The 21,002-nt window shown below is 33.6% G+C and overlaps 1 protein-coding gene across 1 annotated transcript; it reads right to left on the bottom strand.

Annotated features, from left to right (window-relative positions):
• Positions 1-15,648: 15,648 nt before the first annotated feature.
• LOC149791452 (uncharacterized) lies at positions 15,649-19,977 on the bottom strand. Its single transcript, XM_089969991.1, has 2 exons — positions 19,550-19,977; positions 15,649-16,940 (listed from the first exon to the last, which is right to left on the bottom strand). The coding sequence occupies exons 1-2, from the start codon at positions 19,932-19,934 to the stop codon at positions 16,582-16,584; spliced, it is 744 nt and encodes a 247-aa protein (XP_089826117.1). The 5' UTR covers positions 19,935-19,977; the 3' UTR covers positions 15,649-16,581.
• Positions 19,978-21,002: the final 1,025 nt, after the last annotated feature.

The raw sequence follows: 21,002 nt of genomic DNA, 5'->3' as shown, positions 1-21,002 counted from the left end.
ATATATATATATATATATATATATATATATATATATATAACCAAGATTTACTGTGAATATTCAGTAATAGTTAAACCTGATAAAATGTGTCACTGTCAGTTGAAGTTGTGCCCTTTAGGTGGTATAGTGTTTTCAGTGGATTAAAGTTATAACCATTATAGGAATCTGACAAGAGAATACACTCCTTTAATTACACATTCAACCTGAAGAAGAAAAAATAAACCCGTTTAACAAATCAGCCTTTCGCAAATAAATTATATCCACTGCTACTTTTTGAGTTAATTACTATTGTCTCCGTATATGTACCCATGATAAGTATTCCTGTAGGGATTAGGAGCAAGATAATCGCTAAATTTGTATAATCCTTCTTGGTCAGAGATGTTTCAAAAATGTACATCTTCCGCGTTATTGAACTACATTCGCTTGCAAGAGGAAATTCAAAATTATTCTCTTAGTGTGTGTAAATATTTCACTATTTTGAACAGTAGGAAAAGAAACTATCTGCTCGTCTTCGCAGGAGTACAACAACCCTTCACGTTTATGTTTTGAAGTTGAAGAATGCAGGTAAATGTTTTTTATTTTTTTTAAATTACTCTGTGAAAACTTGTTTTGGAAATATGGACCCTAAGCGCTGTTGACTGCATGAGAAAAAAAAACTCTTTCCAACGTTCATATTTATGTTGGTCATGTCACAGTAATTTTACCGTTGAAGACGTTCTTTCAATTACCGTGTGTTAAGTTATATTAATAATAATAATAATAATAATAATAATAAAGAAAACCAGTGAATGGCATACTATGGTTCCTTAGCAAAAATGCTTCATCTAATCAGCAAGTCATTCGATTCATGACATAAATATTTGAACAACAAATCTTGACAATAGCAGCAAAATGCAAGAGGTATGAAGATAGATCGCTCTATTCCTGGTGTTCAAAGATAAAGAAAACTTACATCGGCGACCAACAATAGGTCAGTACACTGCACAGTAAAGATATGCATTAACTAAAATAATTGGTTTTGATATTTGGTCACCTTGATGAAAAGACCTACTTCCAGGATGTCGCCAAAAGCCAGGAAGATACTAAGACTAGCCAAGAATCAATAAAAGGTTGCTCTGAAATGGCTGAAGACACATATATAACCAAATCCATGGCATACGCTGACTACAGTCAAGCACGGGAAACATGGATATTGGAATCTTTGGAGCTAGTTGGTATAAGAAACAAAGAGATTTTTTGGCAAGGAGACCAGTTTCTTGAACGATGTAGCTAATCATACAATGCAACATATCAGAGGATGTTGGTATCAAAATGGGTATCGTCCTAGGAGATTGCGGTCATCACTGCTGTTCACAATTGTAGTGAATCTAGGCTGCTGAGACAAAGCAAGAATGGATACAGACCAAGGAAGGGATACAAAATTAAATTGCTCGCTGTGTCTAAAAATGCACTCCTTGTGCAAAAAGTAAGGATGGTCAGCTATCACATTCAGATAGACTCTGAAATTGCCAAGTACGGGGCTGTAAGTATCAATCGCTGCAAACTGATAGAAGCTTAGGGTATCAATCTCCAAGACAAACACAAACTTAAACAAATGAGGAAAGTAAGAAAAACTAACGGGCAAGATTAATCGGGAGTATTTGAAGACGATAATTAAAATAATAGGTTTCAGTGTAAATGAAGGTAAAACGTCACAACAATCAAAAATAGACAAGTTCAGTCATCTCAGGAACACAGCCATCATCATTGATCGGACCGAAAATAGAGAGAACGATTAGAATGCTCATATCCATCTGTGGCGCACTGCGCCCAAGGGTTGATAGGGTAAGACAGTATAGCAACAACAGCAGCAACACTTTCTCCGCTACATGTATGGAGGACAAAGCTTGACGAGTCTGAAATCATGTAAAAAAGCCGAATATGGAACAGACAAATTAATTAATGAGAGTAGAGATCATTTTTCTAACCTTGATAAAAGAGAAATGGACTTTGTTGAGAGAATTAAGAAACAAATTAGCATCAACAGAACCGGCTTAAATTATAATAATCAGAATGGTGAGAAAATGAAATGGAAGGACAGTTAACAAGAACCAATGTGAGGGCACAAAGAAATAGTTTCAGCTGGTACAGTTAAAGAACGAAACAGAAAGATTGCTGATTGCAGAACTTGAACATGAGCTCATGATCAACAAAGTGAAGATGAGTGTACAAAATCATGATGTCTCAACCTTGTGCAGGATGTGCAAGAGTAGTAAAGATGGGACTGCCAATCAGCTAGTCTGAGTAACTTTTGCAACTGTCTCGGAAGTACGAGATGATCGAGGCAGAATGTGGTACTATCATAAAGAAGAGAACGTACTTGAAAACATGAGGTGAATATCATGTGACACTTCAACGTCCACAAGAAACAGCACAGAAGGCCAGACATAGTACTGGTGAGTAAAGAACGGAACCTAATTCTCATCACAGACAAAGCTCAATGTGATGTTTACGTCTGATACAAGAAACAAGAGAAAGTAGTGAAGAACATAGTTCAGAACAGCGAACTTATAAACAGCTGAAAGAAAACACATACATTATAACATCCTAGTGGCAACACTTAGATTATTACCCCACAACTGAAAAAGCTGGAAATAGCGCTGAAGGTCTAGTATGAAGAAAAGACACGGAGAACCTTAGGACAATGCAAATGTATGCAACGTTGTGAGATCTAAAACCGCCAAAAATGGCCTGACTTCATTATGTAAGGAGACAAGTCGAAATAAAGTAGATGGCTTTGCAGAAAGGAAAAGAGTGACAGTACTGATGACGGTGATAATAATGACAATGATAATGACGATATCAGACGTGAGTAGAAAGGACGGTAATATGAATAGCATATAAAACAACAAGGAGTACTCTTCAAGCTCCTTTCTTCACATAAGTAGTTTGAAACCAATTATATTGCGGATCATTTTCCTGTCAGTTCAACTAATCTACCAAGTTTTTCTTCTCGCCTAATAATTCTACCTTTGAAGTCTTTACTCGTTTGTTTATGTTTCTTCAGACAGTTCGTTGATGAAGTGTTTCCAAAACGGACTTGATTTGCTAATCATGCGAGACATGCGTTGCAGCTAAATTTGTATTCAAAACTTTGGAGTCAAGCATGAGTTGTATTTCTGTCCTCGGTTGAAGGTCGTATATTGAAAAATGATGCATCCCTTGAACAAAAAACAGAATATGAGAGGCCGACCAGTCCTAACATTAACATCAATGCTGAGCGCCAAGCGAGGCAGATGCTAGTACCAGATTTATGTCTTCAATATGACTCGGCTGGGGCTTAGACCAGCGACCTCCAATATTCCTGGCGGACGTTATAACCACTTAGGCCACCAGAGAGGTTGAGAGAGAGGATATATAAAATATTGCAACATCACGATTGAAATATTTACGTATATCCAGTAAAGGAACCCGTATATATTCATTATTATTATTATTATTATTATTATTATAGGCAATATATCATTTTTGTGAGTTTACCAAGAAGGATTTGGGATTTCTGTTTTGTTAATGTCTGTATTCAAACGCGAATTTTGTGTGATCTTCGCAAGCCTATAGTCAATTTTGGTAACAAACGTTCCAGTCGAATTTCGATTGATACTTAATTTCGTTTTGCAATTAGCAGTCATAAATGCGTGGTTTCTTTAATACTTGCTTAAATGAATATGATAGTAATGGGAATTAAAGTCGCTACTTAAACAATCTAATAATATGATTATTTAAGTTTTTTTCTTGTTCTGCTTGTTTTCTTATAAATCAAAATGCAGAGTGTGATATATATACTGCATGCGAGACACAGAATATCAACTAGCAGGCAAAAGGTCATCAAAGTTCAGTCACTGACAATTTGCATGATTCATGTGTAGAACTAAATATAAAAAAATAATATTTTAAGCACACATTGTATTCTTCTTGGTTTCGGCCTTCTTGATGGATATTTTTTTATATAGATCTATAAGGAAATACAGGTTTGCCTATCATTCATAAGTGTAAGGATATTTCCTAAATTAGAAAAAGAAAGTAGATCCAAAAGTGGTATCACCGCTACAGTGATAAATGTGGTATCATGTTTCTGTCTTTGATGTGTTTCAATATCTCATCATCATTATATATATATATTTAATGCAAACAATACTATCATACAGGTTAGAGAATTTTGTATTCGTACTCTAGGGAGATTCAAACCCAGGTCCGCGGGGAAACGGCGCCCATCTCCTTGCCTGCACACGCGAGCCGATATTCCCTCACGACTAAGCACACATCTGCGTAATAGTATCAAGCATTTTTCTATAGGAATCCAGGGATAGCACTTTCCGTACTGTCTGGTGTATATTTATAAAAAAAAAAACATTCTCTCTCTCTCTCTCTCTCTCTCTCTCTCTCTCTCTCTCTCTCTATATATATATATATATATATATATATATATATATATATATATATATATATATATATATATATATATATATATATATATATATATATATATATTCTCTGTGTGTTTTATTATTTTACACACACTAGTAGCAGTAGGAGTAGGAGAATGAAAAGGACAGAAAGAGGTATGGTTGGAATTGGATGATCAAAAGAAAAGCGAGGAGAGGGCAGAAGCGGTAACACTACAATTGGGAAATATAGTCGGATGAAAACAAGCAACATCAGTAGTGATGGTGCTGGTGGTTGTTTCATTATTTATCGCGCTGGTGATGGTACTGAAAGTTTAAAGATGACATTAACCCATTACGCTTTGAAATATGATTCCAGGGAATATTAGTATCAGTTATACTCATAAATAAACTAAATTAGCTGATTAGAACGTTTACATTCTTAAAAAGCATTCAGGAAACAAAAATAAAATGAAAAGAAACACTTGTAACTTCGTGATGAGTTTGTTTTACATCAACATGGTAATGCAAGAGTTCCTTTAATACTGTTTCTGTATGTGTGTATGTACTGGTGTGACATAATGAGAAAGACAACGTTTCTATAATATTGCCATTTTGAAAGGTGGCACTCGTGATCATTATCGGAGAAACGTTTATTATCTTCCTCAGTTATCAATGATTTAGACATTAGGAGCAATAATAGACCATTTATTACGGGCCATTTAAAGGCTAGAGCCTCAAACGGCATTCAAGAAACCTCAAGGGCACAACATCATCCCTTAACTAAGAAAGAGAAATAAAGAATTAACTTGATACGAAATCTAATGGCATCGTATGAAATTTGGCCCCTTCGCTCCATGTCCATTGGAGTAAGTGGCCCAAAAGAGGCTAAAAAACATATCAGTCAGTTAGTGAATAAAATTACATCATATTTTATCTGTTTTACATATCAACCGAGTTTGTGTTGAACGTTTCTGGGGCAGTTTTTCGTGTATTTGTTGCGAATTTGAAACCTGTCAATCTTCTACCAGAAAATTGAACAGCGACATCGACATTGTAAAAGATTTCAGTTCAGAAGAAATAATTATCATAACAGGAAGAATGAAGCTCAAAGAACTTAATATATATGGGGAATGCGGTAAAGAAGAAAAGACAACGTTGATGAAAAAATAAACGGAAATAACTCCCAAATATACAAAATTAAGTTCTTAGTGGGATTTGGAATTATGGTAACGAAAACATTTGTATTGATTTTGAAGGGATATAATAAATATTAGGTACTAGACATATCATAAGCTACCGAATCCAGTCGTGCTCAGTAAATTGGGCACAATATATATATATATATATATATATATATATATATATATATATATATATATATATATATATATATATATATATATATGTATCTCTGTGTGTGTGTGTGTGTGTGTGTGTGTGTGTGTGAGAGAGAGAGAGAGACTCCTAAAAGGTAACAACAATAGTAGGGACACTAGTAGCGTTAATTTACAAATGTATTTATCTCATAATAATAAATATTAACAATATCTTTTATTTATTCAGTATGACACAGTTGGTTCGTATTGTTGTCCTACGTGTGATTATTAAAATTCTACAAAGTTAACATTTACTGCATGCGAGAAGACATCTGTAACAGGGGTGAATACCAAGTATAAAAGGTTATCATACTGTTATCACACAGAAGTAGCACAACTACCATGTAGTATAGCAGCTACCATGCGGTCATAAAATCAGATTTAATCGTTAAATTATTCGTAGACTTTTATATATTTTACACTTTAAAGAACCCTGTTCCATAAAACTTTACTGGCGCATGTAAAAGCTTTCTTAAAATACCCTCTCTTAACTTTTGGTTTACATAAATCATTATTTTCATCTGACAGTGTACACCTTGTGCTACGGATCGTTAGAAACTTAAAAATGTTAATATACCCTGGTGCTAAACTATTTAAGACCTTGAAAGAAAGAACAGTACTTCAAAAAATTATATAATCCTTAATTGACAGATATCTAAATTGTTGAAAAGAAATGATGCAGATGCTATTGTTTGTAAAGCCATGTAGTTTCTTCATGTAAGAATAATCATGGATTCTTCACGCACGGTCTGCAGTAAAATAAATCACGGGTTTCTCCCCCACTCAGTACACAGTAAATAAAATATGGGGAAAAATGAACAGCATTGTGCACGTTTATGATTAAATAATTATAGTTATTAAAAACAACTTGATTAAATGTGGATGGGTTAGGGTAAGGAATATTATATCAGTTTTTTCTATGCAAAACCTGTCTATATCCGATTTCTCGTTTAACTTAGCAAATAATCAATACGCGAATTTTCTGTATATTCAAGCAATGTTTATTATATGCATACAGTTAATAGCACATTATTATCACAACTGTAATGCAAAATTAGATGGAATCCCAAAATTATCTCGTGGAAGCATAATCTAAGAGAACACTGACAAAATGTATCTTTCGAAGCAACTGTGGAAAAATCAGACTTATAATTAAATAAAAACGGAAGTGACCTACATAAACATGTTTTAATTAAATTAAGTAGAAGCCTTCAATTATGATTACACCATCTCTGATACGTTACTGGATAAGATTTCTACGTATCTTCATTTAGCAACTGGATTATCACCCCTAGGTCGTCACGCACATTCACTGGTTGACATCTAGGTGCTTGAATGCCCGATGTCCAGATAAGAATAAATCTTGGTAACCGACGGCGCAGTTTCACACAAACGAACGAACTATAGTAGACAAACGATGTTACGAGACATAACTGCCATACTCATCCGTATAAAATAACAGATGAAGTCTGGCCGTGCTCAAGGCCATTGACATTTAGGCACTTTGGATCCAACACGTTTGCTTACTTTTAAGTGTGTGAAGATATGACATTATGGCCGTAATTCGGAGAAAATATTGAATAAATGGAAGCAATCACAGCACCCTATTGTATTATTGTAATGGGGATCGTCCTACAAGGACTATCTCATTGTGCGACGAACATGGAGACTTACCAAGGCATGGCAAAATATTTAAGTTGAGGTACATGGTTTCCATAAATACCAGAAACATGACAGTTCTGATTCGCCCAAGAAACAAGGATGCAACAATGCTTAAATCATAGATGTTAAAAACGTTAAAATTAAAATAAAAAACGTAAAAAAACGCATGTTTTCTCAATAAATAAAAAACGAGAAAAAAACGTTCCAGTAGTTTTTAGGCAACACAAAAATCAATATTTTACTTATTTACACGCTACATACCAGTTTTAAAGTTTCAGTGATACAAATATGAAAAAATGTCAAAAGTTTTAAACCGTAGTCCAGATAACATTGAAAAAAATTTCACTCAATGTCGTTATCACCATCTGACTGATCTGACCACTCTATGGTTTCCTACATATAATTTATATTGTCCAGCAAAAAATAAAAAAACGTAAAAAAACGCGTTTTTCGAGGTAAAATAAAAACGAAAAAAACGTTTTTATCATCTCTGGCTTAAATATAAAACATAAGAGAAAATGTAAATTCTTGACACAATAAAAACAAGATATATATGCAGCTTAGAAGGTTAAGTGAATATTCAATGCAAAAGTATGCACCCCGACACCCTCACCGTTTGAAAAAATCACATCCTACTTTGTATCAGACACAGAACCTGTTCTTTGAAGACATTTTAGCGTAGGTTTCCTCTTAACCAACTGCAAAAAACGATAAAATATGTGAAGCTTTCCTATGTTCTTGACATTATAAAGGATTTTGGAACGGTACGATAAATAAAGATAGCACGCGCTATTGTGTTGACTTAAAACTCCTGCCCGAGCTATTGCGACGCTTAAGAAACTGTTTAGTGTCCATGTCAACTAAAGTGGAGAATATTTGTAATCACCAATAATCCCCATTGCTATCAGCAGCTCTTCCTTTCGACCCTGTCCAATTTTAATAAGCGTGAAAGTGATCCCAAATATTTATTTTAAGCTGACATTCAACGCGTGTTTAGACGCGTGCAGTTGAAGATTGAGGTCTCTGGTCTTCCACTCATCCGAAGACAACGGTCTGATGAAAGATTTCAAAATGTTCCTCAGTGGTGATAACTTCAATTATAATTCGTGGAAGGAGATTTGTCCAAACGTACTTCCTACTTAAATAAAATAATAGCATTCGTATTATACATTATAAGAGGCGACAACACGTGATACATGCCACACCCCATAAAGGCTTATTGAGAATAAATGCAGAGAACTAAAATAATATCCATATACTATCAATCATATCTTTCAGAATGCTTCAAATTCTTTATTTCAGAAAACACGAATTCTTCAAACGTTAAAATATTCCAAATAGAAAAACAAAAGTTAAATGTCGAATTTTCGTAAGCAAACAAACAAAAAATAATAAGAACAAAAGTATATATATAAAAGAGAGCTCTTATAGTTTTCATTATCTAGAATACATCAATTTACAGGACTTCGATTTGCTGACAGCTCAAAAGATATAACATTCGACATAACATGACTGTAACCCACTTCTCCGAATATCCATCCATTCATAAATACCTTTAGCAGAAAAGATTACCAATATAACAGCATATTTTATTTGCACTTGTCCAAACGACTTCAACTAAACAATTTTTCTAACAGGCTGTTTTCCACAAACGAATCAATTCAACATTTGTAACATGTACTTCCGGAGATAATCACTTCTGTCAGAATGTCTTGGCATGCTGATGATTTCAACAGAACTATAAACTACACAAGCAATAATTTAGGAGAAATTTAAAGTTAATGTTTCACGGTTACAACATTGATGAAGTGATGTAGTACTCTTTGCAAAGTTGCCTATTTACCACTACCAAATTAAATTTGTTTGGTAATGATAACTAAGGAGTTCCAAGACTACTATATCATGAATAAGGGGGCATAATAAGTTCGGTGTCACTCTTGAGTTTTCTCTCTAATTGCAACAACACGTCATGAACACAGACAAGGCTGCATACCCGTATAAACTCGCCTATAAGTCGAGTCAAGTTGGAAACAACAAAGATCCTGGTCTGCAGATCAGAGTCTATACTGTTTTTATACTGATTGCTCCTAACAAAATGCACGTACCCTGATATGCGCATGTAAATCTAGGTCTGTGCAGTTTTTATTTTGACTCGACTTATACGTGAATACGTCTGTTATATGAAGTAAAAACATATCAGCTCCATCAGCGATTTTATTTCTATTGATGCCATTAAACCATTTATTTGTTTTTCTTAGTACTTTATAGACCTGATTAATGTAATCTTCTTCAATCAGTATCAATACCTTCTAAAGAAACTTCAAAAAGTTGTATAAAAAGACACTACTGCTCGAATAGTCCTTAGAATGCTAAGAACGGACCATTCACACCCTTCTCTGGCTAGGTATGTATCCTCCACTGGCTATCCGTTCGCTCCTGCAAAATCTCTCTCTCTCTCTCTCTCTCTCTCTCTCTCTCCAAAAACACTATCTTCTTCAGACACTCATATAACCACGATCTTCTTCCAACATTAATATTCTTATTCTTTCCATCGTTACAACCAATACCTAAGAACAACCTTCTTTTCAAAATCATGACCCAGCTACATCTGTGTGTGCGTGTATGTGTGTGTCCTTGTAATACTGTGAAGCGCTTAGAGTGTTAAAAATTAGGTATTATACTAATTCATTATTGTTATTATTATTATTATTATTATTATTATTATTATTATTATTATTATTACTATTATCATTATTATTATTTTTATTATTATTATTATTATTAGTAGTAGTAGTAATAGTAGTAGTATTATTACTAGCAGTAATAGTAGTAAATACATGTAATTATATATTTCCTACATAGAGTTTTTAAAATGTTGCTATATACTGTACGAATAGGTTATTTTCATTTTCTATAAAATATACTGCGCACGGTACGATGTAAATACTGACTTTCAGGAACTTTCTGTCCTTATTATTAGTGTGAAAGCATTCAGATCAGTATGGTAACTACTTATTGGTCATCGCTTTGATTGTATGTCAAAATTATCCTCTTTGGGCAATTCGCTTATCGCCCCTAGGTCGTCAGAGCCATTCACCTGTTGAAATCAACGTGCCTGAATAATCGATGGCTTGATAAGAACAGAGCTTTACAGTCGACCGAACATTTTCTCACAAATAAAACCGACAATGATAAGCAAATGAGGAAGCGTATAAATCACCTCAACCCTAGAATATTAAAAGATATGAGTGCCACCGATTATTCACATCATTGTTAAAAACGACCCCACAAAATACCCTTTAGGGTCCGATTTGTGACAAATATCCAATAAGTGTTAGTAACGCAGTGTGGAAATTATTAAGTCATCCATGATGAAATGATAACAGAGGAAGTCTGAAGGAGCGATAGGGACAGCATTTTGCAACATTTAATCCTTGGCTGCTTTTCTTCCTGTAGATGGATGGATCTATGGATGGATAGATGGATAGATGGGTGGGTGGGTGGGTGGATGGATAAATGGATGGATGGATGTATGGATAGATGGGTGGGTGGGTGGATGGATGGATGGATGGATGGATGGATAAACAGAAAAATAGATAGATAGATAGATAGATAAAGAAGTAGACAGGTAGGTAGCTTTGCTCTAAATATAATTCTATTGAATTTATATCATTTTTGAATATATATATATATATATATATATATATATATATATATATATATATATATATATATATATATATATATATATATATATATGCATAATGATTAAGACATATTTGCAGGATGTTATGGAAGATCTGGCAGTACGAATGAAATAAACCATAGAAAGATTTACTGACATTCTTTCACAAGTATTTTAGATTAACTGAAACACTATTTTGTGTTAGGAATCTTTAAATATGTAATTTCGAAATGTCTACCTATTGGGATGTGTATGCAAATATGATGAAAACTGTATGCGTTAGCTATAAGGTGTTATTCCTGGCGTAAGTCACGTTCACAACAACTCCTCTCTAGTACGTGTATTATTAAACACGTGGTTTATTCCTACAGACCTCCAGTGTTGCAATCACATTCAAATTTATCCGAATATATCTCAGTGCTAATTAGCACTAGACATAGGAAAGAAAATAAAGCGTCTTTCTTCATATCAAATTGAACAAGTAGGTTTGTATCATGGCTGTTATTCAAACTGAAACAATAGATTTATATCATGGCTGTTACTCAGATTGTACCAGTAGATCTGTATCAATGTTGTTATTCAAATTTAAACAGTAGGTTTGTATCATGGTTGTTATTCAAATTTAATCAGTCGGTTTGTATCATGGCTGTTATTCAAACTGAAACAATAGATTTATATCATGGCTGTTACTCAGATTGTACCAGTAGATCTGTATCAATGCTGTTATTCAAATTTAATCAGTGGGTTTGTATCATGGCTGTTATTCAAACTGAAACAATAGATTTATATCATGGCTGTTACTCAGATTGTACCAGTAGATCTGTATCAATGTTGTTATTCAAATTTAATCAGTAGGTTTGTATCGTGGCTGTTATTCAAATTAAACTAGTATATATGTGGCATCAATGTTATTCAAAATGAACCAGTACATTTGAAACAATAGCTGTTATTCAAATTGCACCAGTAAATCCGTGTCATGGTTTTATTCAAATTGAACCAGTAGATTTGTATCATTGCTGCTGTTAAAATTAAACAAATAGATATGTGTCATAGATGTTATTCCAACTAAACAAGTACATTTGTATCATAGGTGTAATTCACATTAAACCAGTAGATTTCTATCATAGATGTTATTAAAATTAAACGAGTGGATTTGCGTCGTAGATCTTATTAAAATTAAACGAGTTGATTTGTAATATAGATGTTATTCCAACTCTAAACAAGTAGATTTGTATCAAAGATGTCATTCCAACACTAAACAAGAATATTTGTATTAAAGATGTTATTCAAGCTAAACAAGTATATTTATATCATAAATTTTATTCCAACACTAAACAAGTAGATTTGTATCAAAGATGTTTTTCAAACGAAAAAAGTAGATTTGTATCATAGATGATATTCCAACACTAAACAAGAATATTTGTATCAAAGATGTTTTTCAAACGAAGAAAGTATATTTGTATCATAGATGATATTCCACCACTAAACAAGTATATTTGTATCATAGATGTTATTCCAACACTAAACAAGTATATTTGTATCATAGATATTGTTCCAAACACTGAACAAGTAGATTTGTATCAAAGATGTTTTTCAAACGAAAAAAAGTATATTTGTATCATAGATGATATTCCAACACTAAACAAGTATATTTATATCATTTATGTTATTCCAACACTAAACAAGTATATTTGTATCATAAACGTTATTCCAACACTAAACAAGTAGATTTGTATCAAATATGTTTTTTCAAACGAAAAAAGCATATTTGTATCAAAGATGTTATTCTAACATTAAACAAGTTGATTTGTATCATAGATGTTATTTCAACACTTAACAAGTATGTTTGTATCATAGATGTTATTTCAACACTAAACAAGAATATTTGTATTAAAGATGTTATTCAAGCTAAACAAGTATATTTGTATCATAAACGTTATTCCAACACTAAACAAGTAGATTTGTATCAAAGATGTTTTTCAAACGAAAAAAGTAGATTTGTATCATAGATGTTATTCCAACACTAAACAAGTATATTTGTATTAAAGATGTTATTCAAACTAAACAAGTATATTTGTATCATAAACGTTATTCCAACACTAAACAAGTAGATTTGTATCAAAGATGTTTTTCAAACGAAAAAAGTAGATTTGTATCATAGATGATATTCCAACACTTAACAAGTATATTTGTATCATAGATGTTATTCCAACACTAAACAAGTATATTTGTATTAAAGATGTTATTCAAACTAAACAAGTATATTTGTATCATATATGTTATTCCAACACTGAACAAGTAGATTTGTATCATATATGTTATTCCATCACTAGACAAGTAGATTTGTATGAAAGATGTTATTCGGACACTAAACGAGTAGATTATTCGCCATTTTAAACATTTCTGGACCACATAGAACTTCTAGACAATTAAAGTCGTCACTGAACCATTATAACCACTTCCGGACATTTCACAGCTGCGTCTAAAATTGAAATGGAGTTACATGGTTGATGGCGAACTTATTTAGCCGCTCATTAGTTCATAGAGGTTTTTAAAAATTGAAGCGAACATTTCTTATGTAAAAAGAAAATTTGTATGAACTGAAGTCATGTTAAAGCACCAAGGCAAAATCCCGAACGTAAATTGTGTAACGCAACACGTACAGTCTACGATGTCATTCAATTAATGCTATTAAGGGATTGCCAATAGTGGCGTTAAATATGTCATGCAGATCTCTGGGCGGAATATTAGGGCCTCGTGTGTGTGTGTGTGTGTGTGTGTGTGTGTTATAACCAAGGCCTGATGGGGGGGGGGGGGTACGGTCCGGGGTTCTCGGACCCACCCCGGCTTGAATGCAAAAAGAATTCTACACACAAACGTACATTCACTTATTACTTAAAATTTGAACATCATGTTATTATTGCGCACTTTTATTGGTAGCATGTACACATTGAGTAAATAGACACATAGACGTTTAGTTTGGTGTCCTTTCGAGGAAAGACAAGCCCCTGACACCAAGTACGGATAAGATATTGTCTAAACATATACATTATTGTAAGATTATGTACTTCATTCAGTTCGCTTAATTATCTAATGATTATTGCGTCAAGTTCGCTGACTGGTATGCGTTTAACTACATTTTTCGCACATAATAGGCTATAAATGGCGGCCAGTATATTAGGTGGAGTAAGAACCTGGAAAGAACCACAACAAGAAAAAAGAATCATGGAAAGGAAAACAATACTTTTTCATAACATGGCTCATTTATCGAACTGACATGTTGATTCAGAAATTACACGCCAGTTGACTAAAATGCTAATTCACGGTAATTAAACAGGAGAGGAAAAAGAAAAACATGGTGTAAATATTAAAAAGCACGCGCCATCAACTAAGTGTTTGAATAGCCTTCTCCGCGAAGCGCAACGAACGTCACTGTATATCGTTTCAGATTGACGCCGTGTTTCCGTCGCGCCTCATTTCGTTCCTCAAATTTTAACAGTGCTAAAGTAATGGAGAAACAATCATGGATATACATTCATTTCCAACTAAGAATAGATTTTAGATTCTGGTTCAGACACTCTCAAGAAGTATAATTAGTTTGGATAAATCTTATAATCCTAGCAGTAGTATGAAAATCAAAACAAACGTATGGACAGAAAATATCCATAAAGCATATTTAATCTGATAATGGTAGCTATTTTGTCTAAAACGCTACGTTTTTACCTTAATGCATGAAAATCATAAATACAAACCAGTGCTTTATAACATTTGACATAATCGAATCTCTTCTTTAAATCCATTGTACCATCTTTCCTGATGTTTGTATTAACCCTTTTAAAACTATACTCCGGAAGCGGAATAAAACCACCAAATGAATAAGAACTTCGGCTACGACAGCGTTTGCTTCCAATATTAAGACTGACAATAAAGACTTTTAAAATTCTTTTAAATACGACACTAAGTCATTTATTTGCTTTCATTTAGTGTGTGTTTGTGTGTGTGTGTGTGTGTGTGTGTGTGGTACTATACAAAGGTGACACATTTAATGTTACAAGGAACTTGTATTATTAGTTTGCTTATATTTATAAGAATCTAAAGATTTAGATAGTTTTTAATCAGGATCCCATAGTTTTTGTTTGATGAAATATTTTTTAATCTTTTTTTTTTTGCTTGATATCCTTTTCCCTACCGGATGTACCGAAAATGCCATTTCAACACTTTTGGGTATTCACGTTTGTCTTTTATCTTGACTCTCATATAAATGTTTCTTGATGTGTATAATTCCATACTATTTTAAGTGGGGTTTTTTATTTTTATTGAAAGGCCTCGTCTAAAACAACTATCCTGTATGAAAAGTAATATGTAATACATCATTTACGTTGTTCGTTTTCGACACAGTGTCCACTATTTCAATGTAAAATGTATTTCGTTCTCTTATATGACAGTCCATTTTTATGACGTGTTTAAAATCAATCCACGAACGTAATAAAAAAGAAAGGAGTAAATAGAAAAATGTATATTTATTTATTTAGAAAAATAAACAAATGCGAAAGATTCACAAAGTACATTTTAAAATTCTTCTCAAATTAACACATTTTACTGACAAAAAAAGAGGTAAAAATTACAATGAATTAATCAGTATCAGTGAAATATTATTAAATAACCCAAATATTCCACAAATAATCCAAGTCCGTACCAATATGGCTATAAACATTATATAAGGAAAGTGCACTTTATTCTTACACATACATACATACGTACATACATACATACACACGCGTGCGTACGTGCCTGCATGCATGCATGCATGCATGCAGATAGACAAACATACATACATCCATCCATTCATGCATACATACATACATGCATATATGCATACATACATACATACATACATACATACATACATACAGACAGACAGACAGATATACAGACAGACAAATATTTGTGTGTACACTGGATTATATGGCAATTTAAAATCATGGAGATCAATGTAACCTAATATCAAAACGAAGATATAAAAATAAATAGAAAATGTAAAATTGTATAAAACTGAGATTTACACAACATTCATTTAAACAACTCAATGGCCAGCATTGATGAAAATAAATATGACATTTATTACAACGCAGTAGTTGCAAAATATTATGCTAAAAAAAGAAAAACAAAACATTTATGCATCACGATACCTAATTAAAATCCAGTATAAATTTGTAATTTTCATCTATATACTCAGAAGTAGGTTTACACACAAAGAAAATCATGAGAATGCATAAATTATCATGAGTAAATAAAATATACAGTGCGTATCTGAGAAACATGATTCACACGTCAAATTTTTCTACACATATGGGTTGTTTGCCTGAAAGCATTAAATACATTGACTTTGATGGTGAACCGGAAGTAAAGACGCTAAATTGTTCTCCGTAAAAAACTACAATAAACTGTCGCAAGAATGTTCACTGTCACTCGTGTACACTTCACTTCTAACGTCATCGAAGTGATGCTTCTTAGATCCATGTCTATACAGACCATGCTTACAGAGCTGGAGCGCGAGTGGGTCGAGTTCACTTGACTTTTTGACCTTAGCTCTACGGTTCTGAAACCAGACCTTGACCTGGCTCTCTTGAAGTGTTAGTTCTCGCGCCAAGTCTCGTCTGCGTGTTTCAGACAAGTACTGACTGATCTCAAATTCTTTTTCCAGCCGATCAAGTTGATTATTTTTGAATGCTACTCGTCCTTTTTTCTTAATTCCACCGACAGGCACACGTTTCTTCTTGCGGTTCCGTGGACCTATTGATACCAATAAAGAAATACATAAATAAATCTGGAAGATGAAAAAAAAAAAACACGTGAGTCAGTTGCATCGCAGTTTCACAACCTAAGCTTCACTAGTTATAATTTCATGGTTATTCAAGTGTATTTTAACTGTTTCAAACTTAGTTGGGACCATCGATAATTAGACTACGTTATTAATCACGTCATAAATACTAAACACTACCGCCATCATATGACTAAGCTGTGTAAATAATTTTTGTTTTATTTTATAAATGTTCAATAAATAGAAGCCATTTCTGTGTTACGAAATAATGGTGATTTTGTTTAAAGTATAATGCTTTAATATTGGAAGGTAAATTGATTATCAATGACCCTAATCGAATGATAAAATTAGAATGGGTCATTTCATCACATTTGTCTCTTAAATTATGTCATAGTTTAAATGACGTTATTTGTTATCTTTGACAGATAAAGCAAACACACTTAATGATTGATTGGCATTTGTTTTATATACGAAATCGCTGGAACTATTTCCCCAAATCAATACAATATGGTGTAGGAAGAAGTGATGTCGTTGTGCAAGGGCGGAGTAGTAATAAACAAGGAGTGGCTAATGTTCACTTTTATTTTATGTGTATATTAGAGCCGTCCTTGTAGACCAGTGTGAATAATTGTTTCGCACTGTCTCATCTGACAACAATCTGTCATTACTTTCATTTGTATCTAACACAAAGGTGGTGCCTTTGGTGACGCCATATGCCAAGCGTTCATTCAGAAAAATAATGACAATCACAACGCGTGGTAGTTTCAATAATACATAGTAGTAGTAGTAGTAGGAGTAGTAGTAGTAGGAGTAGGAGTAATTGCTGATGTAATAGTACTAGTAGGAATAGTAGTAATATTAGTTTTAGTAGAGCTGGATAACACGAAAACCCTTGTACCGCGGTATACCGCGATATTTCTGAATATAAGGCGGTGCATACCACGGCATACTGCAATTATATTAGGGACCAATACTTTAATGTTCTGGTATAGGGACCTAGCACTCTCTTTTAAATTAATGTTTGTCAGCAACTGTAAAAAATATATTTTTTCTGATACGCCAGAATTGCACCATATTATATCCACTATATTAATTTTTTGAAAAATTGTCTTGAGATACAAGAAAATAAAAGACCTCAGCTGAAAAGAAAATCATAGCCACCCCCACACAAACCCGAAAATAAAACGTTATTACCTTATTTTTATATGAATTTGCTATGTGCATGTTAACTGTAAACTATAACTAATTTTGGATGATTAAGCCTACAATATGGCTGATACCCTGTGAAAGATATTGTGCTTACGTTAAATAGCTTGGTGACAAATATAAGAAGTATCCACAGTGAAGCCTGCAATTTACTATATATTCTTTTGATAATATTTTTTACAATAGGCTGTGAAATTATGTGGGATGCCAACACCCGGGCAAGCTGTTTATAAGATATATCCAGTAAATATTAAACACAGTTATCCAATAAACAACAAAATATTTAGTGGACTTGAGATATTACTTAAAGTTAAGATAGGAAACAAATAACGCCCATTTGTCAACCACGTTGGGATACGTTACACATGTTAAAGTGTGATTACATTAATATAAATATAATTATATTTGTAGCATTCAAAATTAATTTGTGACAATTGGAAGTCTTGTTTTGTTAAGTCAATTATATTGTCATGAAAAATGAAAATATGCTGTTAATATCATTAAATTCTCTCTGTGTGTGTGTGTGTGTGTGTGTGTGTGTGTGTGTGTGTGATTTGGATGTTTAGCGTAGCTTTAACAATTTTACAGTCATATCGCTGCGATGTCTGCAGTGTGGCAATTTATAGTGATGTCTAGTACTTCGACATCATGCCGCAGACATGTAGCATGATGATGAGGGACCACCTTGTCACATTATCCTGACACCAGGCCGACCAGTCCTAACACTAACCTTTTAATGCTGAGCGCCAAGCGAGGCAGCTGTTAGTACCATTTTTGTAAGTTTTTGGTATGACTCGGTCGGGGTTCGAACCCGCGACCTCCCACATCCGAGGCAGACGCTCTAATCACTAGGCCACCGGAGCTATCATTAAATTCGTCCAAAAATTATTCGGACATTTCCTATAATTCATTCCCGACTGAAGCTACCGAAGTACCGGTAAAGTGAAAAAGTACCGTGGTACGCATCCCTGGATTTTTTTTTATCCCGTTATACTGGTAACAGGGAATGTTCAATTCAAACTTGCTAACATTGACATGTTTTGACTGATACTTCACAAAGTTATTGAATTTGCAGATATGTCTCTTATTTTCATGTTTACCTGTTGCTTTTATTATTTTGTACTCCTTTTTTTACTTCCTTTGAATTATTTCAAGAGACAGTTTTGTCTCAATATTTTGGGTGATTGGTCCAAAAGATAATGCTATATTGTTATTTCAGTAGGCGCAATCAATATCACTACTACAACTACAACAAAAACAACAACTACAACTACTACTCCCTCTATTGCTCCGAGAATACCACCACCACCACCAACAATAACAACAGTCACAAAACAATAACAACAAGACAATAATAATAATAATAATAACTAACCTGCTGAGGGTCTAGCCGAGTACCTAGTGCAAAATATCCATGCAGGAAGTTCTGACGCTTGCTGCCTTTTAAGGCTGAGATCCAGCGCTTTCTCCTGTTCCAGAAATCCGTCAAAATCTGATAGACGTCCAGTCTCTGAAGCTGAAGAACTTTCTAAATCTGAGGAATAGGGTTCCTCTAGTGGAATCGATTTATTGGATCCAAATGAAGGCTTAAGTATTTCTTCAATCGAAAAGTTTGTGTACGCTGCCCTACTGCAGTTATATTTTGATTGCTTAATGGTGTCATTTAAGCTTTCTTGTGTGTCTTGTAGTGGATTTTGCTCTTTTGTTTCTGATGTTATTCTGTCACAGAAATTCTTCAACATTTCCAAAAGTCCAATCATGTCGTCTGCTTCTTTTCAGTCCAAACACCTTTCAGTGAATTAATTTGTCGAAACAGATACGTTATGCTTTTTATATATATACCATGTCTACACATGCGTGTCGGGTAATGACGTCATAGTTCCTCTCGCTCCTGATACATCATGGTCTCGTGGACATTCCTAATTGATAGCGCGTCATTTTTACGTAAATCGTGGTGATAATTCAGAGAGGATAATCCCTTGTTTAACCGTTTCATTATCGCATTAACACATACGACACCTTGTTATTTTTATCTTCTAGGGTTACTGAGTAGATAAGGCTGTAAATAAATAATCAAAAGGAATGAGTATGCATTTGTTTTAGGTATGTTACATCCTACTGGACCTATAGGTGCATTCTAACACGTATGTTTGCTGGCATGATGAAAATCTTCATTATGTGCCGACGTGATATGTAGAAGGCAAGAGTAAATAATAAACAAGACTGCCAGGCAAACATCAAGTATTCGTTTTGTTTTGTTTTGTTTGTCTGTTATGTGTGTTTGGGGGAGGGGTTCATGTGTAATTCATTGCAATCTGGTCTAAAATTAATAAGTATACAGAAAATTAGAAAAGAAAAACGAAATAAGAAAGAAGAAAGGAAAGAAGACAAAGAACTTCATTTATAATAGCTTGAGCAGAAAATCAAAGTCGTTTTCATTGAACAGATACAATTAAATTTAGTGTCCATTGGTGTAGATGTATTATGAATTCATAAAGTATTTTTTAATGGAAATAGTTTCATTAAAATATCAACATGCCTTTTTATTTGTTTGCCATAATATAATTGGTCTGTTTAAGTACGATTAAGGAAAAAATACACGCAGTTTAAATACATGTTTTTTTGTGAATTAATTTCAATGCAAATTGAAAACCAGCATGAAAGTTAATTCAAAACTTGATTGATGACATATCAGTTCAATTGTTTCACTGTGCACGAGTTTGTTTAACACCTTCCTCTCTGATGATAGTTATTGCGTGCGTACTAAACTATTCAGATACCTGGTTCCCCAGGGTGGAGGAGTGAATAAGGCGCTCGCCTTTTACAGA

This window comes from Sinohyriopsis cumingii, chromosome 9 (assembly GCF_028554795.1).
Source record: "Sinohyriopsis cumingii isolate HCF-2022 chromosome 9, ASM2855479v2, whole genome shotgun sequence".
Classification (NCBI taxonomy): Eukaryota; Metazoa; Mollusca; class Bivalvia; order Unionida; family Unionidae; genus Sinohyriopsis; species Sinohyriopsis cumingii.
The sequence above is the reverse complement of the archived record's forward strand: the minus strand, read 5'-3'. Positions and strand labels throughout refer to the sequence as shown.

Coding starts and splice junctions, on each gene's coding strand:
- LOC149791452 (XM_089969991.1), bottom strand. CDS start 19,934: ATGATTGGACTTTTGGAAATGTTGAAGAATTTCTGTGACAGAATAACA. Junction 16,941..19,549: donor CTCGGCTAGACCCTCAGCAG/GTTAGTTATTAT, acceptor TGGTATCAATAG/GTCCACGGAACCGCAAGAAG.